The sequence below is a fragment of the Heterocephalus glaber genome, unplaced genomic scaffold (assembly GCF_053883595.1).
Source record: "Heterocephalus glaber isolate CG9 unplaced genomic scaffold, H.glaber_assembly_v1.0 deba00001429, whole genome shotgun sequence".
Lineage (NCBI taxonomy): Eukaryota > Metazoa > Chordata > Mammalia > Rodentia > Bathyergidae > Heterocephalus > Heterocephalus glaber.
Genome location: NW_028258294.1, coordinates 28,939,835 through 28,967,765, shown reverse-complemented (window position 1 = coordinate 28,967,765; position 27,931 = coordinate 28,939,835). Strand labels below are relative to the sequence as shown.

General features: G+C 38.9%; 1 protein-coding gene and 1 pseudogene across 22 annotated transcripts in view; both read right to left on the bottom strand.

Annotated features, from left to right (window-relative positions):
• Positions 1-27,627, bottom strand: part of Ncam1 (neural cell adhesion molecule 1) — a 295,258-nt gene extending 267,631 nt beyond the window's left edge. For all 21 annotated transcript variants that reach the window (XM_021237769.2, XM_087212370.1, XM_004856594.4 and 18 more), the window contains exon 1: positions 27,385-27,627. In XM_021237769.2, the coding sequence (XP_021093428.1) occupies positions 27,385-27,436 (52 nt within the window). In that variant the 5' untranslated portion in view covers positions 27,437-27,627. The remainder of the gene's footprint in view (positions 1-27,384) is intronic.
• LOC147827923 (protein LLP homolog pseudogene) lies at positions 802-25,593 on the bottom strand (annotated as a pseudogene). Its single transcript, XR_015451662.1, has one exon. The product of XR_015451662.1 is annotated as a protein LLP homolog pseudogene (transcript).
• Positions 27,628-27,931: the final 304 nt, after the last annotated feature.

The following is a 27,931-nucleotide window of genomic DNA, read 5'->3' as shown; positions in this document are numbered from 1 at the left end:
TCTCATTTCGACTGGGTGTGGGGGGGTGTTGGTGCCTGCATGGATTACCTCCTCTGAGCTGGGAGAGGTGGGACAGGGGCTGGGAGCAGAGATAGGGATGGTGGCCCAAAAGCCCTTTCCTGTGGGCTGGGAGCAACGGGAGGGATGGTGGCCGGGAAACCCCTTCCTCTGGACCAGGAGCAGTGGGATGGTGGCTCAGAAGCCCCTACCTCTGGGCCAGGAGCAGTGGGAGGGATGGTAGCCCAGAAGCCCCTTCCTCTGTGCCAGGAGCGGCTGGACAGAAGGTGGCCCAAAAGCCCTTTCCTCTGGGCTGGGAGCAGCAGGAGGGATGGCGGCCCGGAAGCCCCTTCCTCTGGACCAGGAGCAGTGGGACAGCGGCTCAGAAGCCCCTACCTCTGGGCCGGGAGCAGGGCGACTCAGTACCATGGTCTGGTGGTCTGGTGTCCTCTGCGTCTTTGTAGTGTGGAACCAGGTTGATGTACAGAGGAGAGGGGAGTGGGGGGTCCAGTGGATTGTTGGCAGGGCCCGGACTGATTTGGCGTCTTCTGCCTGACTCGGGACTTCGGTAGGGCATGCGCAGACCTGCCTGTCTGCAGCGGGCTCATTAGGCGTCTTCCACGCGACCACATGTATTTTTCATTTGTTTTTGTTTGGATTTTTTTTTAGATAGGACACCAAATATATATATATATATTATAATATAGATCATATATAATATATATTATATATTAAAATATATTATATATAAATATTTATATAAATAAATAATATTTTATAATATAATATATTATATATAGGGCACCAAAATTATGGCCGAACACATAAAGAAAATTAATGCATGATTTCATATGTGGAATCTTTAAAAAAATAATACATGGAACCAGGCCATGAAAATGTCTTTGTCATTTTCATCATTGCTGGGACATGATACCCAACAAGTGCAACTTAAAGAAGGAGAGGTTATTTTTGCTCACATTTTAGAAGTTTCAGTCCTTGCATGGTCAGCTGGCTCCAGGCAGAAGTAGCACAGTGCAAGGGTATGGCAGCGGAAAGCTCCTGGCCTCATGGCACCCAGCGTAGAGAGTAAAGGGAAGAGGGGGGAAGGGAGACACACACACCCCTGAAGTCATGCCCCCTGTGACCCACCTCTTCCAACCAGACCCCACCTCCCAACAGCAAGTCAGCTATAATGACCCATCATCCAATCACCTTAGAAACACACCTACCAGTGCTTTGTGGGGCACTGTAGATCTAAACCACAACAAAAAGCAAAAATAAACAAATGGTATACCATCAAACTAAAAAGCTACTTCATACCACAGAAAACAATCAGCAAAGCAAAATGAAGCCTATGGACTGGGAGAAAATATTTTTGGATGAGATACCTGACAAGCAGTTAATATCCAAAATAAACGATGAACTCAATAACAAAAGAAAAAAATTTAAAAAGAACAAAGGACTTAAATAAACATTTCTCCAAAGAGACATAAAAATAGTCAAGAGGTATACAAAGTGTTCAATCAACCTCACTAATCATTAAGGAAATACTATCACATCACACCTCTTAGGATGATTTTGTCAAAAAGAGAAGAGGTGATAATCACTGTGTTGGGGGGGGGGGAAACCCCTTGTACACTGTTGGTGGGAGAGTAGATTAGTGCAAGCTTTGTGAAAAACAGAATGGAGGAACCTAAAGAAATCAAAATCTGAACTGCCACATGTCCCAACAATCCTTCCTGTGGGTATATACCAAAATGAAATGAAATCATCACCTCCTACATTCACTGCACTGGTATTCATAATAGCCAAGACATGGAAATAACCTAAGTGCCCATCAATAGATGAATGGATGAAGAAGTTGTGACATGTATACTAACACAGTGGAATGTTACTGAGCCTTAAAAAAGAAAATACTGATATTTGTGGCAATAGAAATGAATTTGGAGGACATTTTCAGAAGTGAAACTGTCTGAATACATAAAGAAAATTAATGTATGATCTCATATGTGGAATCTTTAAAAAAACTAATACATGGAACCAGAGAGTGGAATGGTAGTTACTGAGGCAGGGAGTGGTAAGATGTAGTCAAAAGGCTCACAAGGTACAAAGTTTGAATTACATAAGATGAATAAGTAAGTCTAGAAATCTAATGTGCACCATGATGACTATAAATTTTAGATACCCTTACCATAAAAAAGGTACCTATGAGATATGGAGATATAAATTTGTTGGACTATTCTAATTACTTCATTATGTATATTAAAATAGTAGATTGCACACCTTAAATACATACAATAAAAATATATAAATGTATAATAAAATAAATTAAAAATAAAAATACATAAATAAAAATGCAAAAACGTATTCCTTCTAAGTAAATAACGCACTGATCTTAATTTCTTCATTTGACTATCATGATAAAGCAGTATACACTCCAGTTTCAGTCTAGAAATCCTAGCAAAGAATAATTATAGTCTGATACAACTTGTTCTTAATGAATTTACATTAGACCCTGGCTTTCTCCTCTGACTTCGCATATGACCTGCTTAGCATCCCATTCTTAAAACTTTTCTAGGATGGGCATTAAGTCCCCCAATCTCCCCAGGGATAAATCTATCCTCTTTTTCCATTTGGAAAAAAAAATCAGAATTCTTGTTCATTTCATGATTTCTCAAAATCATTTCTGTAGCCTCCAAGAATGTTAATTGCAAGTTCTCCCAGTATCCTGGAATATAATTTCATTAATGTTTGAGGATTTAAAATCAATTAGTATTACATAATCCCTCATCTACCATGTTACTTACTACCAGCGTTAAAATATAAAAACTACAATAAGAAATTAGTGTGAACTGCAAACCTCTTCATTAAAACAGAACCAGAATAAATGAATAAAAAGAAGATTATGAATCCAAGGCAAAAGTAGGATATAAAAATGGCAGCTCTATAGTTTCAATTCCTTGGAAATACACAAAACAGTCATTTGCTGAAGTGACTCATTAGCCATTTTTAATAACCATCACATATTAAAATATCTCTAGATCATGAATACTTGGCTAGACCCTGTCCCTGGTCCTCTCTGCTGCTCTCTCTAAATATCAGACTTATCCTCTGAGAACCATGTAGTGTTTAATGACTGATCTGATCTCTCATAAAAACTCTTAAGATACCTGTTTCCAGGTATCTACTAAGCCTTCCTTTCTAGACACTCCACTTATACCTCAAGGTCACCTTGTCCCAAGCCAAACTATGACCTGAAAAAAATTTCCCCCTCTTCCCTTTCCCCACTTCTGTTGCTAGTGACATTCATTCTTTCTTTGACCCTAGAGTGAAATACAAAACATCTCCATTCTTCTCCCTCCTGCATATCCAAATTAGTCACCAATTTCATCAATCTTACCTTTGTAGGAAATCTTGCATAATGCCTGCCTTTAATTGTCACAATCAGAATTCAGATTCAACCTCATCACCTCCTGCAACCTCTGCAGTAACCTCACCCCTCCCTTCCCCAACTGGGACTCTGGACTGTGATCTCTCCCACCTTCCATGATGAAGGCAAAACATCCAACTTTCCAAAGCATGCTCTCATCAAGTCATTCCCAGGCTCTAGTGTCTCCAAGGACCTCTCAGCTTTCCCACCTGATGAGCAAAGCTACCTCCAGTCTAACTTTCATACCATGAATTCTTGTTTACTACTGCCTCTAAATCTGTACACATACATGCCCACTAGAATCTTTCTTACAACTTAACTCAATAGCATCTATTCCTTCTTTAAATATTACCTCTCAAAGGCATAAAAACACACAAAACACCGAAAGGAATGAAGCTATTTATATAGAGCTTGGAATGAAACTGAGTCAACTGGGAACTTATTTAAAAGACATTCTGGGAGGCACTGTAGACAATAAGAAGATTTCCATTATGGTGCAACTCTAGAGAACCACCACATATAGCATGTTATAGAAAATGCATCAAAATTTCCAATCAAAATAAATTACAAAACTCTTGAGGGGAAAAAAAATCACATTACAGGCTTAGAGCTGCTTGTGTCATAAAATAAGTATGTCTAAAAAGACAAAAAAAAACATATAAAATATGTTTTTTCTTTTTTTTATTTACTACTTTTTATTGGAAGAGGCTAGGAGTGTTTTCTTCAACAAAACTCTAAAACAGAAGAGCCACCCAATAGAAGTCAACTAATTTCATTACAATACACATAATCTTTGATCTTTACCTCCAACTATATGTCTGAGATAGCTTATTTTATAAAAACAAATTCTTATCAGAAATGTTTTCAATTTTTGCTGTGAAGAAGCAAGTTAAATAAGATAAATTTTGTTTCTAAGACCCTTCAAATGCAGAGGTAGTTAATCCCTGAAGAATTCAGGAATTTGAAGGGTTAACTACCTCTACTTGGCTCATCAAATAATTCTGGGAATGGTTGGAGGAAAACATATCTCTTCAAAAAACAATCTGGTGTAAAATGCACAAGTGATCTAGAGCCCTTCCATTCAGCACAAAACCACTAGTGAACAATTCTTCAAGGCCAGGGAAGCTTGCCTGGCAAGCTCAAGGTACTAAGTTTGATCCCTGGTACAAAAAAAAAAAAATCTTCATTTAGTGAAAGAACTGTCCCATCATAGACTCTTTACCACTATTCTATAAAAGCAATACAGTGTCTGCCAAACACAATAAATACCACCTAAGAATTAGCCATTTTCAAATCAATCACCACAGAAATATCTAAGTAATATTTTACTTAAGACCTCAGAAGAAAAATATCTTAAATTCAGTTAGCCTAATAAAATGCAACCATATAGCTTCTGTACAGATTCATGATGAATAGGACCAAAAACAAATGAAACATTTTTTTCTCCAATTTATGAATAAAAAATTATAAAATCCTGGGAAACGTATCAATCCCTCTTCCTCTTTACATAAAGAATGACTGATAAATTTAAACTATAAAAATGGCAGCAGTGAGAAGAAGATCTTCACAGTAACGCAAAATAACAGTACCATAGTTCTAGGGTAGTTACCAGGTATCTGAGAGGGGTGTTAGCTTTTGATTATTGTAATACCTGAGATAGTCAACTTATAAGTAGAAAAAGCTTACTTGGGCTCAGAATTTTGCCAGTTTCAGTCCACAGACAGACCCATTCCTTTTGGATTGTGGTGGGGGGGATGATACATTATGAGAGGAACATGTGGCAAAGTAAAACCAATCACCTCATGGGCTAAGAAGTGAAAGGCAAAGAAAAGGGGCCAGAGTCCCACAGTTCCCTTTAAAGGCCTGCCGCCCCAGTGACCCAAAGACCACCTACCAGGCCCCATCTCTTAAAGGTTCTACAATTTCTCATCATTGCCACGCTGATGTCTAAGCCTTTAACACATGGGATTTGGAGGGACACTTAAGATCTGAACTCTGGTAAGGTGTGACTCTTCTATTTCGCTGTCCTGAGTCATAGCTTGATCGATGAGAAATTTAGCCCAGTCAAAAGACATAAACATCTTCTCTTTCATAGAAGACAAGTGTTTTCAGGTGCTCCATGTTCTTCTTTGTGCTCAGAGGAAATCCTATCATGCTCATCTTCAACAGATTTTTCAAGAGTATCCAAATAAAATTATTTTAACTATCCTCTTAAGGGTGTAATACACACAATCTAAAAGTTAATAAGAACAATGGACTATTAATAAGTACAAGGGTTGAAATAAAACTTCATGGCTACAAGTAAATAAATACCTAATGCAATTAAGGATTTTACATGACCAAAAAGCAGAATCAAGGCTCATGTATATTATCGTACATATCATTATTTCATTCCTTTATATTTTCAAATAATATTCCATTGTATGACTATGCCACATTTTTTGTCCATTCATTGGCTGATGGACATTCAGGTTGTTTCCATTTTTTATTATTAGCAATGCTGTAAGAACATTAGTGCTCAAGTTGTTACACAGATATGTGTTTTTACCTCTCTTAGAAGAGCAGAATTGCCCGTTGATATGGTAACTTTGTTTAAAAACTACCAGACTTTTCTACAGGGGCTATACCATTTTTCCCCACAAGCAGTATACAAGGATTCCAAATTCTCTAAATCATTGTTAATGCTTTTTAGTATGTCTTTTCATTATTGCCATCTTGAAAAAGTGTGAAGTGGTATCTCACAGTGGCTTTGATTTCCAGTCCCGTTTTGGCTAAAGAGGAAGCATCACTGGTCCCTCTGCAATTACTGGCTATTTAATATGTTAGCTTTGGATTTTTCATACATGTCCTTTATCTGGCCAAGGAAGTCCTTCTAACTCCTGGTTTGGTAAGTGTTTTTGTCATGAAGAGGTGTTGTATATTGTAATTTTTTTTGAGTTTGGAAATGATCACTTTTTAAATATCAGTTGTTTTCCTTGGCATATAATGTTTCTTATTTCTGAAGTTTATACAATCCTAAAAATGTGTAATGCATTGCGCATATATGTTTGAAGAAAGGAGGTTACCGGGAATTGAACCTAGGGTACATATTCTCTACACACCCCCAGCCCCATTCCACATTTGTATAATAAATTTCAAATGAAAATTATTAACTATAAATTCTAAAAGTTATGTATGTCTGTTAAACAAAAATTATGGAAGGCCATCATTCTGGACTGATCTTCTGCACTAGGCCCCCACAGACCAAATCAAACCAAAATGGAGTCACTCATACAAAATCCCATAAGGTCAACTTGAAACTTTACAAAAAGCAGATTGTTCCAAAACAAACTAGTTTTTCTTAAAACAGAACATTCTAGTCTACCTGAGTCAGGGTAATAAGAAAGTCACCTCTACTTTAACCTTTACCAAAAAAAGTAACTTGAACAAATCTGATATTATCCAATAAGCCTTTTTTTCCCCTCTTCTTGTTTCCTTGTTCCCACCTTACAAAGCCCACTGTTCTGCTCTAGCCTGATAAGAGCTCTACTTTTATTTTATAGAATGGCTGCTTCTCTGACTTATCAATCAAGGATAAAAGCTAATTAGCTTATAGGTAACTTTGTTGTAACTTTTTGCCATGTCTATAACAAAATTGTGAAGAAGCATCTCAGTTATGTATTTATTTTGAAAGAGTTTATTATGAAACCTATTATAACCTTTTTTGATGGCAGAAATTTTGCTGCTTCTGTTGTTGCTGTTCTACTAGTCTACTAGTCTACTTTTGCAAACTACTTCTTGCTAGCTCCTATTCAGAACAGTAATGCAAACACACACTAAAGGTCTACAGAATACCAAAACCCAAGTTAAACACAATTTCCACAAAGATGACTATAACAAGAAGCAATTCAAATAAAATAGAAATGGCATCATCCAGGGACCTGTGTTCAACTGTCAAATAACAAAATCTGTGCAACATTAAAGAGGGCAATAGCAAGCAAATTCACTAATAGTCAAATATACCTAAGCCAAGTGGCTTTTGGCAAAACCTGTGTGCAACCTTTTAAACTCAGTTAACTACTTTCTAGTATTTAACAGAATCATTGAGAACAATGGGCAGTCTTGTCAATCATTTTGTCAAAATATTTGTACACAGATAATAGCACATTTGCCCCCTTATAAAACTTGAATCTAATTGGAAATGCCATATTCTGTGCAGGACGCTTGAAATGATGTTTAAAACAGGTAAAGTATGTTGAAACACTTTCAAGTAACAGACCTGCAAAATAACTAATAAACATGCCAAGCTTCTGAAAACTGTACTAATATGGCTTCTGCCCTTTAGAATAGCTAGAACCAGCAGACCAGGACAAGGTTTTATGAGGTGTGCTTTACCAGGGGAGAGAAACATGTTAAAAGTGTCTCATCTTCTGAGATCTTATTAAAAGAAAGCCTCAGTAACATTAAGAACATTTCTGCTGTTTGTTCACAATGTTTACATTCAACCAATGAGTCTTAAAACACAATGTAGTGAAAAAGATTCCATCATTATTAAGAAATTTCAAATACATCATTTAAAATCAATTTGGGAGCAAATTATATCTGCAATGCATAACTAAATCATATATTTTTTAAAAACTACTTATCCATATTTTACTTACTTTTGCATTGTGTATTCCTCATGCTTACACTCCCCCCAACACAAGCTACTTAGACTCAGAAATTTTGGTCCATGTTTGATTCTTCTCCTGAGAGTTCTAATATTGCATATATTGCCAGAGTTTCCATCTCTTTGGGGATGGATAACAAAGCAAAAATGCTTACAAAGGTGTTACAGAGATCTACAAAAACACAGACTGCATCATAGAAAGATGAGTCACTTTCCTCTTCACCCCAAGACTCAGAATCCTTACACATTGAGACCACACCACATAAAATGCAGTGAGTGGCCAAAAGGGACTCTTCTTACACAAAACACTGCACTAATTCTCCAGCATTCAGCTTTTCCACTTGAATGGAATAAAAACCCTTTTGAGAACAACAATTACAATCCCCCCATTTTTTTCTCAGGCATACTATTGGACTTCTTAGTGCATGCACAATGCAAATAAGGCTAGCTTCTTTTCACAAAGTGATTAATATGCAAAGACAGCCTGCTTTTTTAGTAGGATGTGAAGAACCACCAACAAGCTTTTCTAAACCCAGAGGTTTCTACAATTATTTCCACTGTTTATTTTTAAACAGTAGATTATACAATAACACCAAGCACTTTAGCTCTAATTTGCCAATATTTTGTAAACAATGATAATTTAATTTTTTAATCCTTTTGTATCATATTTAAATATATGGTCAACTATTGATTCCAATGTATCAATTTCATTCCTAAATCTAGGAAATTCAGTTGGTATGGAACAATAGTAATACATTCTTTTCAAGAAATTGCACTTCATTTTTAAATAGCAAATGATCTGTCTGGCATAAACCTTTGGAAAAGTTGTGATTTTTATGATTTAGTATAAATTCCAAATTAAGTCTAAGAAGTTATATTTTAGTAGAAATCCATCTAACTTATATGTACTTCTATAAAACTAATGACTTTTAAATGTAATTTCTGGGGTTTTTTTGCAATGTCTGTTTTAATAGAAAATTAATTACAAATTTGTTCAATAAAATAATGCTACAAAGAAAATAGAACCTTCATACAACAGATTACATACATATGCACATTTAAAGATCATTTCTAATTGCATTTAATTTTATTCTGGATGATGTCTACCAAAGCTTTGAAAGAAATGTAAACCTATCATAAAATCTAACTTATACTTTCTTTTCTTAAGGTCTCTATAGATGTGGTTTTAAGATACAAGCTATGAATGAGAATTACTTCAAATTCAATTCAGTCAAAATATTTTTTAAATGTATTTTGGTCAACACCAATTATTTTTATTTATTTTTAATTAATAGCCCATATGCCCAATTATGGCCAGTATCAAACCCATCTTTTTCCAATAGCTCCAAATTCCAGGACATGTGACTCTTATTGGCCAATATATGCATAGCATTAGGATTGCTCTAGGATGGATATTAGCATCATTTCAAGAAAATCAGGGAAGCATTCAAGATATTTTCTTTGCCCACTGAAGTTCTAATGTCCAAGTAGTGTAAGTCATTTAAACACTTGTATTCTCCAGAGAGCATCAGATACACAATCTACAGTACTAACTTCATTGTAGGTTTAAATTTTCTTTGTACTTTTCTATTTCTAATTTAAGAAATTAATTTCTTAATTAATAAAGTTAGCAATAAAAAGTACCAATTTGCTAGTTTATAAAAAATAAAAAAGATGAAAGTGAAAACTAAATTAACAGTGAAGTCATCATTTTGAATCTCACGTTGAGAAAATTTTAAAAGTATGCAATTATAAACCCATTTATCACAGTTTAGTGCTTAGAAATGCATACCTAAATTGTAAAACTACATATATGTACAATTTATATTTTCTTAAAATATCTCCAACTATACTATTTTTATGGTTAGATAAACTCATTTAACTGTCCAAGATTTGTTTGTGATAGTTATACTCTTTTATTGCACAGGGCAGCAAAACTATTGGTCAATGTAATGTATTGATTTATCTCCCAGTGACTTCAAAAGGACTTACTCTTTCAGCATCTCTAGAAAAATCAAATAATAAGTGATTCTGCAAATTTATTATTTAGATACAAAACTGCTCCTAATCATCTAAGTCAATTACTGTGTGAAATGTATCTTTTAAAAAGCAATGCTTAGAATCTAATTTGCCTGTGAAGAAGTACAAACAATAAAAATATTCTTTTTATGAGATGGAAGGAAAGAGAATGAACTGCCTTCATGTCCAGTTATGTTAATTGAGTCTGACTAGTAATTTAAATTCTGATTCCAAAGCCAATTTAGCTCAAAATGACCTCAAAATGTAATCTAGGGTACTTAACTGACTTACTTTCAATCTCTTATCTGCAAAGAACATCACATAATGTCTCTTTTTTGGCTTCATTAAGACAGCTGATTTTCTTTGATGAACAGTATAAATTTTAGGGGCCAGGGATTTAGCTCAGTGGTTCCACCGCCTGCCTCACAAGCACAAGGACCCAAGTTTGATCCCTGGTACCAAAAAAAAAAAATTAATTTTAAATATGTCATGAGAAAATTTAAGCAATATAAACAAAAGGAAATATCTGAGAAAGGAATAAATAACTCTTAGTTATCTTTTCAAGATTTCCTTGGGTGTCATTCCACAGGAGTAAATATTACAAATGTAACCAAAAACAGTTTAGAATGTGGTCTAGAATTGTTCACAAAACTACAGAATATATTCACCTTTTACCTCCAACTCCTTGGCACAAGTGTTAGTTCTTAAATACTGGATTAAGTGAATATTTCTAGTAAACATTCTACTTCCCAACAAATGTGGGACAGGGCCATTTACAAAGGTATTCATGAAACTGCTCTACTGGTTCACAGTGTCACTGTCCACTCATGTTTTTAAATCTAAGATATGTGGCATCTCTGCCCACCCTGGAATCTTTTGAGAACTCTTAAGTTTGGAAAAGGTCCTTCAAAAATCTTTGACTGGTCTTAACTCTTTGAACTGTCAATCCCTTGAAGTTGCCTTGACATTCCTCTTTTTAGGTCTTTGCCTTTGATGTACCTCTAGAGCATTTACCTTTTCCTTTCAGAACTCTTTTTTCAATCTCAACAATTCCACGCTAAAATATATGAGTCAAAAGATTTCATATGTCTGCTTTGTCTTGTAGCAATTATGAACCCTCAAAGAGATAGGCCATCCATAGTTTTTCAGTCTGCTCCAAAATTAAAGCTAACACATGCTGCCTTACCACTAGCTTCAACCTCACAGTTACACACACACACACACACACACACACACACACACACGCAGGAGCACACAAACTGTAAGCTACCAGAGGGTACCAGCCAGGTATCTCTCTGTGGTGGACTGACTAATGGTCAGCTTGTAACACCCAGCTAAAATGAATCAGCATGGTCTGGGCGTAGAGGATCCACCTGAAGATTGTTACCTATAGCCATAAAAAGAGAACTGGAAGGGAAGATCTCGGCCTGTTGATTTGCTAGGAGAAGCTCGCTGCAGATGGTTTTCCTGATGCAAACTAGGATGTTCTCATCGGAAGAGGAGCTCAGGGCCTCGCTATTGGTAGGAATGGCTGCTGTTTTTGTCAGGGGAGCTCTGATCTTCACCATGAGCATCACTTCCTGGCTCCAACATGGATCCCTCAGCTTGGTGGCAAAAATTCTTCATCTCACCAGCATAGATTTTTCTGGCTTCCACCACTGGCCTTAAGGCTTTCCAGGGGCAGATCCTGAATATGCACAAGCATGAGACATTGCCATAGGCTCTAGGCCACTGGCTGTACTCAAGGAGGGCACTGCCTTGGACTCTAGGCCTTCAACTGGACTTGTGTGGAAAACTTCTGGGATCTAGGCCCTCAGTTGAATCCTTTGGGCTTCTAGTGTGTGGTTAATCTCTTGCACTCTTTTGCATTTAAATTTTTGGGTAATTATCATAAAATAACCTTATAAGTTATGTGTCCTGTATTTAATGTATTCCCTCCCCAAATCCTGCTGACTACAACACTCTCCTACCACCATCCTTTACCCAAACAGAAGACTAGATTTTTTTTTTAACTGGAGAAGTTGAACCATAAAGAATAACAGTGACTGTAGAAATTAGGTGTTGCTTACTGAAAATAAGGGGAATAAGTGGAAGTCCTACTACTGAAAAATACCCCCAATCCATTTCTCTCACTCAGAGAAAAATAAAGAGTCAGGCTTACCTTCTACAGGCTGCAAAATGCTGGCCTCTCTTAAACTGACCATCCCCCCAAAAATGTAGGGACTAATGACTAGATGTAGACATTACCCACCCAACAGCCCAGGCTTCGGCATAATCACCCTACAGAGTAAAGTCCACCCACACAGGGCTTCCCACAGCTTCTCAGAACCTCTCTCATGAATTCTGATGGGCAGCCAAGGAGCATTAGAGTTTGAGGAATGAAATGAAACAATACAAAACATGAAAGGAGATACTAAAGCAATAAAGAGGAACTCAAGAGGAAAAATAGACAATACAAGAGGCAAGGTAGAGTTTCTAAAATTCTCAGTAATATAAAAGATATTCCAACAAGAAATAAAGAGGAAGCTACAAAGGGACATTCAGACAACACAAAGAGCTCTTAGAAAATAAAAAAACTGTTATCAAAATAGAAAATACAACAGAAAAATTGGAAAAAGGAAGAAAACGTCTCAGAAAGTAAGGAGAAAGGAATAAAGAAAAATCAAATGATCATTCCAATTTCTGAATAAGAATTCCAAAAAGATCAAGAGGAAACAATGTAGAAAATATTAAATAAATAATACAGAAACATTTCTCAGCCCTGAAGGATATAAATTTCTAGACTAAAATCGCCCACTGAGAACCTGCCCCAGTAAATGAAAGCATATCACTGAGAAATCTCAGAATGTTGTAGACAAAGACAAGATCTTAAAATCTTCCAACTGAGAAATAAACAAAAATGCCATACAAAATATCAGGAATTGGCATGGCACTGGACCTCACAACTGTAACACTGAAAGCTAGAAACAGAGCACCATGTTCAAAATTCTTAGGAAAAATAATTTCCAATCCAGAGAACTATGTAACAACCAAATATAACATAACTTTAGCAAGTCTAGAAAACCAACAGTTTGCATTGGAGAAGATGGCTAAATTCTGGGATATATGCCCCCAGGACAGATAAGGAAACGATCATGTTTTAATATACTGAGAGGAGATTTATACTTCTACCTGAGAACTTGAAGATAATCCATGATAGGTACGTAGAAAAATAAAGGAAACTTAGGCCATTACAAACTCAATGAAAGAAAGTTACATAAGAGTAAAATCATAGAACTGATTAGGGTTAAGCTGTGAAAAAAATTTACATGGTCTATGTAAACTTTAAATGTAAATTTAAATATGTTCTAACCCAAAGTGGTTATATCAGGACAGGTGATATAGAGGAAGCATAAGGGAAAGAGCAATGTTTAAGAAGGCTAAGACGCCATAGGATAGAGACAATAAACAATACTTTAAATTGAAAAGTGAATAAAGTGTAAATATGGAGCTAAAAGTACACAAATAGTTAAATGAGTAGAAAGTGGTTGCTTCAGGGCAGTGAAAATTAAGAGCTGGGAAAGAAAAGAAAGAGGATTAGAGGAGGGGACTAATGTTTTTTATTAAGAACTTTAATATGTTTTCAAGGAATGTAGAAACTGCTTTGCTAAAATAATAAAAATTAATTTAATAAAGCCAGGAATGGCAAGGCAAGTAACTCCAATTATTTGAGCAGTTAGAATTTTTAATCTTAAGATATACTTACTATAATTTAGTAAAGAAGAGAAAAACTGGCTGGTCCACTTTAACTTAATGATAAATACATAACTGTGGAAATTACACCAAGCTGAGGAACTGTATATAACAAGATCATTCTAGGAGAATGAAATGTAAAATATCATTTGTCCTAAATCCTTGTGGATTAGAATGTATCAAGTAAATTTTTCAGATGAGTAGCACAAATGCTATTACTTCTTTCATTCCAACTTGTAATTGGTGAAGACAACAGTACCTAGATATATGTTTGCTTTATCTTTCTAGCCATATGGAAACTCCTTGAAGTTATACCTCATTAGTACATAACACATGGCTAAACATGAAAAACACATGCTCAAAAATTGAAGCCAGGTAACTTCTGTCTGCTCCTTGAAATGGGCTATCATTGGTTCTTCCAAATGAGCTTTAATTGTGAGCACCTATTATCTATATTTCATTCTCTTATAGTCATTCCCTTGGCATTTTGTGATGGATAGAGGGTTGTTTTTTTGTTTTGTTTTTTTTAACCAAATACTAAATGGCTAAGACTGAAAATGGTTTCTTTGCATTCTAAGTCTGCTTTTCATAATTTTTCCATCCTTTATCCAAGTAACTGCATCTTCTTACTTGTAGTATACTTATTCCTTGCTGCCATATTTCCTTGATTCTAATCCAAATCAAAGAGCCTTTATAACTGTCGTAGAAGCCAGGAAATTAAAAATGAATGGATTCCAAACAACAATCTAAAGGCTTCCCTGTGGGTCAAGTGCATATAATTAAATGCATGGACTCTGAGATGCCTATTTTGGCTGTTCAGAGGCTTCTTTCCCTAACTCTTTCATCTTTTATGTTCCACTAAAGAATTAAGCTTGCCAGACAAATGACTTCTAGATCAATGAAATGTCTCCAATATGATCTTTAGCAGCCACCCTTCTTTAAATAACCTAAATTTTATAGTTCCACCTTTGTGGAAAATGGACAAGTTTTATATTAACCCTTTGCAAATAGAAAGTATAAATCTATAAAGAACAATTTGATTTGTAAAATTCTACTTTTTAAAAAATTCTCGGGCCGGGGATCTAGCTCAGTGGTTCCGCCGCCTGCCTCACAAGCACAAGGACCGGAGTTTGATCCCCAGTACAAAAAAAAAAAAAAAAAATTCTCAAAAATCAACATTCACTAGACTTTGCTTTCACAAGAGGTAAAACAGCTAAACAATTATCATAGCATTTCTTATTTTTTCAAAAGAAAATACTTTATTCAATTTCCCAAAACAAATTATTTTGAGTTTGAAATGAAAAAAGGCCAAGTTAAAATATGAACAGAAAGAGTTTTCATTTAGTGGGATCTGAAATCAGTGTGTACTTTCTAATCAAACATTTGTCCCACATGGCATTTCTACCACGTGACATTTCTGTTTTTCAGAGTCTACCAGGCCAAACCTTTTGCTGCTTTTGCTGCCTTTGCTTTGCTTTTCCCCTTTCTTCTGTCTCGTTTTGTCTTCAGCCTTTCTCTCTGCCTCTGGTTCATCCATACTGGGTACTGTCCATTCTGGTCTAGAAGAGTCTTTTTGTTTCTCTTTATCTCAATCTCCATCTTCATGTCATCTTTTTCGTCATCATTCGCCACACACTCCATTTTCTCTTGGCATTGTTTAGGTACCACCACAGTTTCTATCTCCTGAAAATCTTTCATTAAACAAAACATCGCAGTCTACTTTGAGAATATTTTTAAGTCTGCTGAGCTCCTTTGGGGCATTCTTTTTTCTCTTTTCAGCGGGCATTTTTCTTTTCCACTTTCTCAGTAAACTTTTAGCCATGTTTTACCCGAGAAACGAGTACGCCCACCGAAAAGAACTCACACCAACCGGAAGTTCCCACACTTCCATCATAGCATTTCTAACTCAATCGTAACCCGTGATGATCTTGAACTCTCCAAAAATGAATAATAAATGAGGAAAATATGATTTTAATTATAATCAATACTTAAATCCAGCACTAACTGTATATCCTTTCATTGTGAACCTTAGCAAAAAGAAAGTAGGAAAAATTACTGAGCTCACTATGTTCCACACAGTAGTATAAATTACCTCACTTTGTCCTTATAATAACCCTATTAGGTAGGTATTATTATCCTTATTTCACAGATAAATAAGCTGAGCACTGGCGAGATTAAGTAACTGGCTCAAGGTCATGGAAAGCAGAGGAATCATGGTGCAAAAATGCAGGTTTAATACCAAAAGCCTACGGGACAACTCTAACATTATACACTACCTCCATGACACCAAAAGGAAATACTTAAGAAAGGTAATTATCAACCCAAATCAAAGAGGCTGCATCAGATTTACACCTTCTCATGCCCATGATAACATATCTTTAAGGCTGCTGGGTTGTACCATAAATCAAATTCTCACAGAACAATTCCAATTTAACTGGTGATTGGTGGTATCTCCTGTAAACAAAGTAGGCACTCTCAAATGAAATATGAGTAAAAGAACACTTTAAAAAGTAGGCAATCTCAATCCCTTCCACTTTTGCTGATCTGATAAAAATAATACATTCAGTCTGCAACAAGCATAACAAGCATTAAAAGACTGCTATATACAATCAGAAAGATTCTTTACATGTATGAATATTATGGGCACTGATGCAAGGAAACAAAACTGTATCTAAAAATTACCTTCCCACATCATAAACATAGTCACTGGAGAGAAAAAGCCTTTAACTTTGTTAATTTCCTAACACATGAATTTGTACTGTCATCCTTTGCAAAGGTTTTCATCACTTTTCCCCTCACTGGCTCTGCCTGAATGGCCCTCAGCTAAAGTCTTCACCCCATGGAGCATCCTTTCCATCTGTTTTATAAACTATCATGGACATCAGCTCTTCCTTGGCCTTTTCCTCCAAAGGACCTGAATTTCATTGCTCAATTGAAATCACTCTCCAGTGACTGTGCTCCTCGGAAACAAATCCAGTGTCCACCTGATGTTCACCTTTCTTATACTCTTGCCCACAGAAATACTGCTATCCTCTTTTTTACTGCACTGTCTGTTTTACAACTGAATATAAAGTAATATGTTCTCATTATTAAAAAAAACTCAGACAACATAAAATGTAATCTCCTGTCTTCCAGTCTTGACTGTGGAGTAAAGTAAAAGAGGTGATTTTAACAAAACTGGCATTATACATACATATAGTATTTGTTCCCAGTTTTTTTTTTCATTTCATATTATTACAGTTTTCTAACCTCAGTATTCATACCATTAAGTTCTGGTTTCCTCCATTTGTTCAATATTACTTTCTATTAATAGGCAACATATTATTCTGGATGCTGTACAATTATTAAAACATAAATACTTCTGGGTATGAAAAATTATCCATAAAGTATTGACTGTAATTTATGATGCTCTTTCTTCATTGAAAGAATACAAAACTACAGACTGCTACCACCTCTGAACCTTAGTCTTCTGTGCTGGGCTCTCTCCAGCCACCTCCCAACCCCTGTCATGCATGTCTGCCTCATGCATCCTTACCTTCTGCAGAGCAAAATCCTTCCTTTAAGATCTCCTCCAGCTCTGACTTCCATTGGCATGATTTCTCCAGCCACCCCTTGTTCCCAGGCAGTCTTTATAATGCCAATGAAGTCTTAGGTCATCTTTTGTTCTAGATGCTATCTGGGCTTCCCAGCTATCATTTGTTTCCTAAGTTTAATATTTCACAGTCAGAATTTTGTTTTCTTTTTTTGTTTGTTTGTATTTATACTTGCAGGCAGCTAACAGACTGCTTGGCTGCTAAATAAGTGTTTTTCCTGTCACTTCTTCCCTCGCTCAAAACTGTCCATGCCCTTAAGTACTCACTCTACTACAGATTGCTCCATCCTCTCTCCAGTCCTATATTCTTCCTTCTGTGACAGTAGCTGTCAAACTTTTCTGACGAGTCATAGTATGTTCTCCATCATAACTAGATGACATATCACACACACAAACACACACACACACACACACACACACACACACCAGAGAGAGACAAAGAAGTTTCTCAAAACATATTTACCCTTGCTATATAAAAATACTCTTTTCTATTACATTCTATTTCACTCCATGCCTTCTTCCTTTCATCCCTCCCTTTTTCCTTTCCTTCCTTTCTTTTTTTTTAATGTATACAGAATCCAACTAAATTGATTTTGTCACTCACAGCTTAGAAAATACTGACCTATAAATTAAGATATTAGTATGTCCAAACTTTTTCTACAACCTAACATGTCTCTTAATTTCCCCCATCATATGGACAGCATCAGGATTAGTTTACTCCACTGAGTTTCAATTTAACCAATCTTTCTCTTTCTCTCATCTTCCATTTTGGATCTGCCATCTATCCTCACTGGTTGTTTGTCATCTCTAACATCTCAGCTGTGCCCATTTTATCCTTATCCATGGTCATCACAAGTGTCTCTTTCCAACATTATCTGCTTTATAAAATATATCGCAATTCTGTTTCTAACAAGTCCTTCTGATACACACAAAATGTGATTTCTATAAAACTCTTCAGCTACATGTCTATTAATAAATGTATAGTTGTAAAATATTTTCATATGCAATGCACTTCACATATGTTCTCTTACCTTGTTCTCCTTTTCAAATAAGGATATTACAGTTCAAAGAGGATAAGTAATATATAAATTCACTTAGCTAGTTAGAAGCAGAGACAAATCTTAACCCAAGTCTTTTGAATCCTAAGCCCTATAAGTATCCTTTCCTCACATAGCAGTCTTCCTACTATCTACAGCAAGGTACTCTCCTAGGACTTCTCTGGCCACCAAGCCAGCTTTAACTGGCTCCCCTTCTCCCAGACTCTACTCTAGGTCTCCATCATCTACTTGATATTTCATACAGAAAAAAAAAAGAAAAAAAAACCTCCTTTCATTCACCCTTTATTCTGTCCAGCCACTACAGTGGATGCTACATAGTACCAAGATGCTCATTAAGTACACAATGATCTCTATCTCTTGCCCGATTACTTCTGCTAACTCACAGCTAGCCTCAAACACAGAGCCTGCTAGCATGTGTTCAGTTGCTATTACCAACTACCCTCTTAAAACGTCTTTAAGCATGATTTCCTAATGTCCTTAACAGCACCCCTCTCCTATGTCTAACATTAAAGATTTTAATATGACCTGCCCCCAAACCCAGCCTTAAACTGCTTCTCAGCAGTAATCCTTCCGCTAAACCCATCTCCTGTGGGGAAACAGGTCCTCCTTACTCTATGTAACCCAAGTTGTGCAGGTCTAGATCAAGCACTTGCTCTTCTGTGCCTTATTCAGACATTAAACCCAACCAAAGTGATTTCTGCCTCCCTAAGTAACTATCAAACCTGCTGCCTGACTCCTCTATTTAAACTCTGATTCATCTTTCATGATTTTTTTTCTTTTTTTGGTGGGGGGAAACCAGAGGATTTCTTAACTACTGGGGAGAAGCTTTCTCCCCAACCACCCAAAAGCTTCTGCAGGGCAACTATAGTGTTTTTAAATTTCTTCTGTTTTCTCCCTCAGCCTCTAGCTCAGAGTTCAGAATATGGATATCATAGTAGCAGTGCACCTCTTAACAAATATTTCAAATAAATCTCTATTGAAGATGAACTTTTTTTCCCAGTACAGGAGACCACCCAAGACCTTCACACTGAGCTACATTCTCAGCACTTTTTCTGTTTCTTTTAATTTTTAATTTTTAATTTTGAGACAAGATCTTGCTAAGTTGTCCCGGCTGGGCTTGAAATTGCAATCCTCCTGCTTCAGCCTTCCAGAGTGCTAAGATTATAACAAAATGAATTTTTTATAAGCACCTATTGGGTACCCACAGTTTATCTGCTTCATGTGATTTTATTTAAATTGTTCAAAACCCATGGAGCAGGGGGTCATGAACCCCATTTTACAGATGGGAAGCAGGTTCAGAGAGAAATAATCTGCAGAACATTGGCATCATCAGTGCAGACTTGAGATTCCAAAGATCTGGGTATTATTCCTCCCCCAAGATTTTCTCTCCTCACTTGGTCAGACTCAAGTCAGTGCAGAAGAGAAAGGAGCCCATTTGTTGGCATATTTTCTGATGCTAGATGTAGCCTCTTAATGTAAACCATGGTCGCAGATCCACCTGTTTAAATCATTTCACTTTTCCCAGCCTCAGTTTCCACTTCAAGACCTATACAATCTAGCCTTACAGCATTTTTTCTCCTGGTCTCTGCCCATTCCTCCTCCAGTACCCCTTCCCTGTTCCTCAAACTTGACTAGATGTATTCTGCTCAGGGTATCTGCTCTGCCTGAATCACCCCTTTTACCTGCTCCATCTTGTAAAAGCAAACTCATCTCCAAAGCCCAGCTCAAGGTAAACCCACAAAGAATTGCTTCCTTTCTTGTGATCCAGCCTCCATTTGTAACTATAGTATGTCTCTGGAGACAGGGACATATCTTCCTGGACTATATTACCTGAAACCCGGCAGAATTATTGAAGCTAAATGACCTTCTCAAGAGAAAGGCTCATTGAAGGTTTATTCAAAGTTTCTTGAGTTAAGAAATTCAGGAAAGCCAGGGATTTAGCTCAGTGGTTTTGCTGCCTGCTGCACAAGCACAAGGACCCGAGTTCAATCCCTGCTACCAAAAAAAAAAAAAAATTCAGGAATGCTTGCCATAATTTAATGTTTATTGAACCGAGTAGTCAATCACTTAAAATAAGAATACCATCTGTCCTCATTTGACAACTGTTTAAATGTCTCCTCCTCCTCTCCCCAACCACCCAATGAAAGGTGGATTTCCCCTTAACAAACTTTCAAAGTATCCTCTTCCCTTCCTTAGTTTTAAACTAAATATGTCATTATGAATGTGTGTGCTTTACTTGATTAATGGCTGTATTCCACTACAGTACCATGGAAACAAGGACATGGTATGCTTAATGACCAGCTCACTCCCAGTACCTGGTACAGAGCAAGTGCAACTAAATGTTCACCAAATAAGTGATGTGAAATTAACTGATATAATAGTCTGTAAACCACGCAGAGATCATTAAGATATAATTGTTGGTATTATATAACCTATTTATCTGCTTTTAGCTACCTAAAACAAAATCTTCAGTCTCTTCTCTAATATCTTATGCCTTTGGTTGGCAAAACTACTTCCTGCCCCTAGAGAAGGGCGCTTATGTCTGACTTATTTGAATAATAATAGCAATTTCTATTTTATTCTAGTTAGTAATTTACAAAAATATCAGCAGTGACAGTAGAGCACCTCAGATCTCACTTAAGACTGTTCTGGAAAACGAAAGTCAAATAGCTGCTTTTTTTCAAAAATAACTCTTGATTTCTATTCATTATTCTATCCCACAAAGCACTATACAAATCGCTGTTACCAAGACCATGTTTAGCAAACTGGCACAATCAGCCTATATTCTCAAGCAGGTGGGTCCATACAGACCTAAGCAGAGTCATGAAAGCAGGGCAGATCTTTCAAGGCTCAGCAACTGCAAGGGCCCCTTCCAGAGCACTGAGGGTCAGGACCTAGCAGTGTGTTCTCCTGGTTATGTGCTTTTAAAATTTTTGCCAAATCAAGAGAGTTTTGCATTTACCTTAAAGAAAATCCTCAAAATTACATACCCTCTGGGATCCACTCAACCTTGATGCATCCTTGTACTAACAGCTTTCAACCTTATAATGAAACCACTTTCCTTCTAAAGTATTCACCACCAACACAATACTATATATATATTTAGAAACCAACTTCTTAGGTCTGGTTCTAATCATTGAAGAAGTCATATCCTCATAATATCCTTTTATAAATCCTTCTAAAAAGAGAACACTGTGTCTAAACAATTATTTTTATTTTCTGGATCCATATACATCCTTCTCCCTCATTAATTAAACATTGCATGGGCTGAAATCTTGTGATGTCTAAAACTGTCACATAAACTCTACAAAGTAGGCATCACTGATTCTCCCATTTCACAGAGGAGAACGCTGAAACTTGGCGATAGGAAGTAACTTGTCCAAGACAAGGGATATGGTTAGGGCTTCATCCCAGGGTTGTATACTTCTTAATCTCCATGCTCCACTACTCCCAGGGCTCCTTGACAGAAGAAATTATGTCATCTCATCATTTGTAACTCCCCCACAGAGCTGATGATTAGAAGCTGGCACTCAACAAATACATTTGATCAACTATTTAAGAGAATACCTAATGTGACACAATCTCAAACAGTGTGACATTACTATGAATATTCCTAAATGATGAGGTAATCAGAAACCAAAAGAAGAGAATAATATGCAGCAAGAGGCTTTTTACATATTATCTCAGGAATGACATAAAATACAAAGGGGAGCCCAGATGTTGCCAGTGTTTGCAGCTACAAATCAAAACGTATTCATTGATAGTAATAGCCAAATACAGGTCATCAGCCATGCTATCTTTGAATTCAAGAAAACATTACACATATTTGGGAAGTAAAGAATGCATAACAGGTTCATTAAAAGCTTTTTTTCAAAAAGCACACATATGCAAGATAGAGCCTTTAATGCAGTCCTCTTTACATCTTCAATTGTTCAGAAGCTACCTTAATATTGCAGGAAGGGGAAAGGTATGTCGACCCAACTAAAGACCAGTTGACTTAGTGGCCATGTGTAGACATGGCCTCAGAGCGCTGTAACTGTAATGTATTGAAACTGCCTGGAAGGCACCATTTGGCACCCATACCAACATCAAAAGGCAATGTTCCTAATGAGCATCTGCAGCTGAGAGACAGTATTTCAACAACACGAAATGAAAGGGCATAATGGCACCACTGCCAAAGCCAAATAATTTACATCCTTTTACATCAGCAAACGGTTTTAAGGTTTGGCCTCAGCAGTTAATAACAAAAAGAGTCAAAGCTGACATTACTATAAGCGTCAGGCTTACTTCCAGATTCTATTACCCTATAGTAGCAAGCATACCTACTGTACTACTGAACATAGTTTCATTAAAATATTTTTAAATTAAAAACTCTAGATCTTATAAAAACCTAATCATCGGGACTTTTGCCTGATGCTTTTTGAGCTGATTAAGAAACACAATTCTCATGTAAGTTTTATTCAGAATTCCTTTTTAACCAAAGCTGTCTTAAGTCTTTTTTATTCAAAGCTCCAATGACTATTATTTTATACAGCTCGATGATTAATGCTTTCAGATTTATTTAATCTGTTAGCCCGTTTTAAGATTAGTAAAAGGCTATTTGTTATTTCCAGCTATTTCTCTTAAAGTTCCAGACATTCCTTAGACCATATATTTGTTAATTATTAAACTGAGAAATTATCAATTATGGAATATACATTAACATATTTATCTTGACACTGTAAAATATTTGTATGCTCAAACATTCAACACTTCAACAAGATAGGAGGAGTCTTTTAAAAGTGCCTTTGTCTCTTCCCCAGCTGCAACTGATCTCAGCAGACAGATGGGGACAGGTGCGGCCCTGCCCTCGTCTTCCTGCCATTTGGATCTGGTCTCCATCACCACAAACCTAAGATTATCAGGGAAGTTCAAACTGTTCTTCAATAACAGGTAGTCAGTCACTCATTTTACATGAAGTCAGAAAGGACTGTAAAATATCCGTGGAGGTCTGCCAGTAGCATTGAAGCCACTTTCGGTATGGAGAGCAGCCACAGTTCTTCAACACTGACAATGTAAATAGGGGGAATTCATCAAACTAATACTAAATAGAAGCTTCAGCGTCTTAAAATACTAAGTGGTTGCATCAGAAATCCCAAATCCATATTTTAAGCACTGTGAAGTCACAAAATACTGTCTTTAATTTGAAAGCATATGTCATGTCTAAAGGTTAGTTTTCAGATGAAAAACTCCTGCTTGATAAATAATTAAGATACTGTTCCCTATAACAAAAAACACAGAGAGATTATTTACATTGAATTATCTATTACCTAAAGAATTCAGTTAATGATAAATGTATTCCAAAAAGAAACACTATCAAACTCTTCCAATTTGTGGACTCCATGTAACCGACTTCTCCCTCTGCTCACTGCCTGAAGTAAACACCCACATCTCTCACAAACATCACATCCACACCATAATTTTCATGTGGTCTTATATGTGGGGATTTGGGGCAATTACTGCCTTAATTCTTGAACTATTAAACTCAAAGAAGCAGTCACCAATTAACAAACTCAGCTTAACCAGTAGACACAGGAAGACTTGAAAACGTCTTTAGTGAAAAGGGACATGTTCTGCTATTCCAGTGTTATTTAAAAAGAAAACCCAAATCTTGGGCAAATGTATCTGGAAAGAAGTCATCAAGTTCAGTCATTGGAGGGAGAGAGAACTTGGCAAGTTTTAGATTAATGAAAAGTTAGGCTGGTAGACCTTTAAAATGTCTGTAGTGGGAATAGAAACTCAAAAATTTAAATAAGTGACAGACACTTCCACAATGTCTGAATTACATTCTCTGTTTGTTTTCAACTCTGTTAAGTTTTAAATGAGCTCTAAGTTAATTTTAATATTTAAATATGCTAATATTTATTGAAAGAAAATTGTCTTTTAGGGTTTTGGATAGTTAAAAGTTTTCCATATACTTAAATATGGCTTTATTATAATCAGTTAATTTTGTCAGGGACAAATTTCCCATTTTAAAATTAAAATCAAAGGAAAAATATAGTGCATTATAATTGTGCTCACAAGGAACTTTGCTGAAAGAAATCTTAAGTGGTTTAGGAGTGGTATTAAATATACCCGTATGTATGCTACCTTTCATAAAGTAGCAAAGATGTTCTTTGTTCTTAAACTGATGCTATCTTATTAGAAAACCAGTTCTATCCATTCCTTGACTCTTGCAAGTTAAACTGGCAGAGGACCATGAAATTATCAAGTAAGCATGTGACTTAACCATGCCAAATCCTTCAAGCAAATTTTCCACACAATATCCAAAAATGCTGCTGGAATAGACTCCAATATACTATGCAGTTCTAAAATCTTCATTTTATTTCTAAAGAATCTAAGAACCAAAATGAGAGGGGCAGCCACCTAGCTCATATCGTATATTAAGGTTAGCACACCTAATATCTAAATTTTCATATGTACCAAGTAGAGCACAGAACCAGAATCACCAACTGTCCCTAGAGATGCTACATTTGAGCCGCCCCTCCCCCAGAGCAAAGCAAGAATAAAAAAGGGTGTGTGTGTAATATTGTTTTTGTTTTCATTCTGATCCTTCTAGGTGAGTTCTCTGGATATTTTCTAAAAGCAGTACTTTAAAGGAAAATTATTTCTCTTTATAAAACCATTCAACTTCTTACTTTTGTGAAGCACCTTGGAGTGTGTTTCACATTCTGCTTTCTTCCCATCCTCTCGGTTCTTGGAGCTTTCATTCTAGAGAACACTGGTCAGAATGCCACCCTAGCCTGAGAATCCACGAACATCCTATGTGGGATTCCCTAGACCTGTACCTGTCTGCAAATCCCGTGGGATTCAGACCCTGAGGGATACACCCATCAGAAGTGGGAGAGGGCAGCCAAGCGGTCTCCTGGAACCAGGAGGGAACACGGGAGATCAGGTCTCCACTGTTACGCTCCCACGCAGAGCAGTTCTCACAAACACGGCCGCTGTGGGGAAAGGTCGCACCTCAGAGACTCACCTACAGCACAGAGAAGGGCATGACCCCGGCTGCCCTGGGCCAGGAGGTACTAGCACCCAGCCAGGGCCGGCCCTGGCCGGCCCCACCCACCTCCCCCAGCCCGTGGCCGCCGGTCAGCGCACGCGCGCCCTTGCGCCCAGTCACCACGCGGGGCCGCTCCCGGAGGCGCCCTCCCAGCCGAGACACGAGGGCCCGGGCGCCAGGGCGTGATTGCGTGCGCTGGAGGGGCTGCGGGGATGCTGAGCCAGCCTGAGAGAGGTGCGGGTGGGCGAGCACGGGCAGGCTGGACAGAGAGACGCCCCGGCGGCCAGTTAATCTCCATGTTATTTGCTCGGAAACTGCCTGGCAGGCGGGGACGGCCTCAGGGCGGGGTCGCTCAGGCGGCGGACAAGCGAGACCGTTAGCCTGGAACACCGGGAGACCGTCCTGGCAGGCAGCTCGGGCCGCCACCCGCGCCGCGATAAAAGCCTCTCCCGGCTTCCCGCCCAGCCAGCCTCGCTCTGATTGGTCGCCATGGGAGGGACCGAGTTGGCTGGGGGCGGCGGCGAGCGCTGCTCCAGGGCCGCCCGCGAAGAGGACACACTAGGTGCTCCTCGGCCCGCCCTGCGAGCTCCCCGCCCGGGCTGAGCTCCCCGCGGCAGGTACGGCGGCGACCGCGACGCACAGCGCTCCTCGTCGCTTCCCAGCACACGCCCCCCGCCCCAATGTCAGCCCAACCCACCCAGCTCTCTGCTGCCCCTGCTTCTTTTCTTCCTCCCCGCCTGTCCATCAGCACGGAGCGCAAATCCTTGGGTGGGGTGGGGTGGGGGAACAGCTAGAAGGGAGGGTGGGCAGGCACAGAATTTTCCTGGGAGGCCAAGATGGAAATAGCCAAAATGAAAAGCGCCTCCCTCCCGTGTCTGCCTGCCGAGGTCCTCTGGGCGGCGGCACAGCCCCCGCCACCCGCGGCAGCATCCCTACAGTCTTCTCCCTAGCTCCCTATTGTTCGCACTTTGCCAGGATCTGGAACCTCGCCCAAAGAAAGGAGACTGGGGCGAGGTGTTTCGGGGCGGCTACCTGCCATTCTTTTCTGGCACCAGGCAATACGGAGCTCGCGGTGCGTGTAAAGGCACACGCGCGCACACACACCAGGCAGCCCCGATCACGCCCTCCTCACCCTCCGCCCCTCCGCACTTCCTCCTGTCAAAACGCGGCGCTCGACCCTCCCATCCCTCCGTGCTCGGGGCCGAGGGCAGGCTTTGCAACTAACCAGCAATTTGGCAAATGAAAAACTAACGTCATATCGATGGGGGTGCAACAACGGCCACACAGCCCTGCAACTCTGCCCATTTCGCCCCATTTTGCAAACCGTTATTCAGCCCGGTTCGGCGGAGGTGGGGAGTGGGTTAGCGAAGCTCAGCAACCCTCAGTTTATGACACCCGGGGAAATAAGGATGGGGGCGGCTGCCCGGGCCTTATTGTTCCCCGTTCCCGGAGCTGAGGCTGACAAGCCCCTTCCCCGACAACTGCGAGCCTGAGCCTGGGCACCACGGAGCCACGACATCGCCTGCCGCCCACCGCCCGCCTTCGGAGGAGCGCTGCCTGTCGTCCAGGTCCCCAGGAGCCAGCTCCCGGCTCCCACCGCTGCTCGCACACAAAGTGGGAAGGGCGGGCGCGCTGGCGGGGCGCAGGGCGCTGGCGTCGCGGGGAGTCAGCCCCGTTCCAGTGCAGCCTGGGAGGGCGCGGGGTTCGGCTGGGCACCAAGGGCGACCCGCTTCTTTCGCAGCTCACGAAAATGACCAGTCTTGGGTTTCCACATAAAACCACCCCAAATAACAGCGTTCCTCTGGAGAGGACAGGGGGAAAGGGACAATTAGCAAATCAGATGGAGAATTAAAAAGAAAAAACATGTACCTGCAGTTCCCAGGAAAAACAAAGTCCAGATGAGATCCTTAGTTTGCAGCATTGTAATCTGCTGTCTGGGAGGGATGTTCTTGCCGCGGTAAATTGTGTCCCCCCCTTTGCAGCGAGTGTGGACGGCGGCAGAGCAACAGACCTAGGGGCAGACAATTGCCAGGCGGAGTATGATTATTTTTGCAGAATTGTTTCCTGCCAGCGGCTGCCGAGCTGCGTTCACGCGCTGAGCGGAGAATGAGTGACAGTCCCAGCCTCAGCACACTCGCAACTCGGAGATCCTTGCGCTGGCCCGGGTTCGCTTTGATGGAACTGGGGATGGGAGCGGGGGGTGGGGGTGAGAACCTCACTGTGTCCTTCCACCACGCCGGCCACAAATAGTGCCGAACATCAAGGAGGTAAGAGACTGGGAAGGCAGATGCGGCCGCCTGCAAAATGTGGCCTGGAGTTATCGAGGGAGCAGGGTTCTTTCCCTGGAAATCTCCTAGGCAAAGCAGGGATTTCATCTTTTCACACTTCTCCTCCCTGCCTCCCTGTTGCCTCCTGC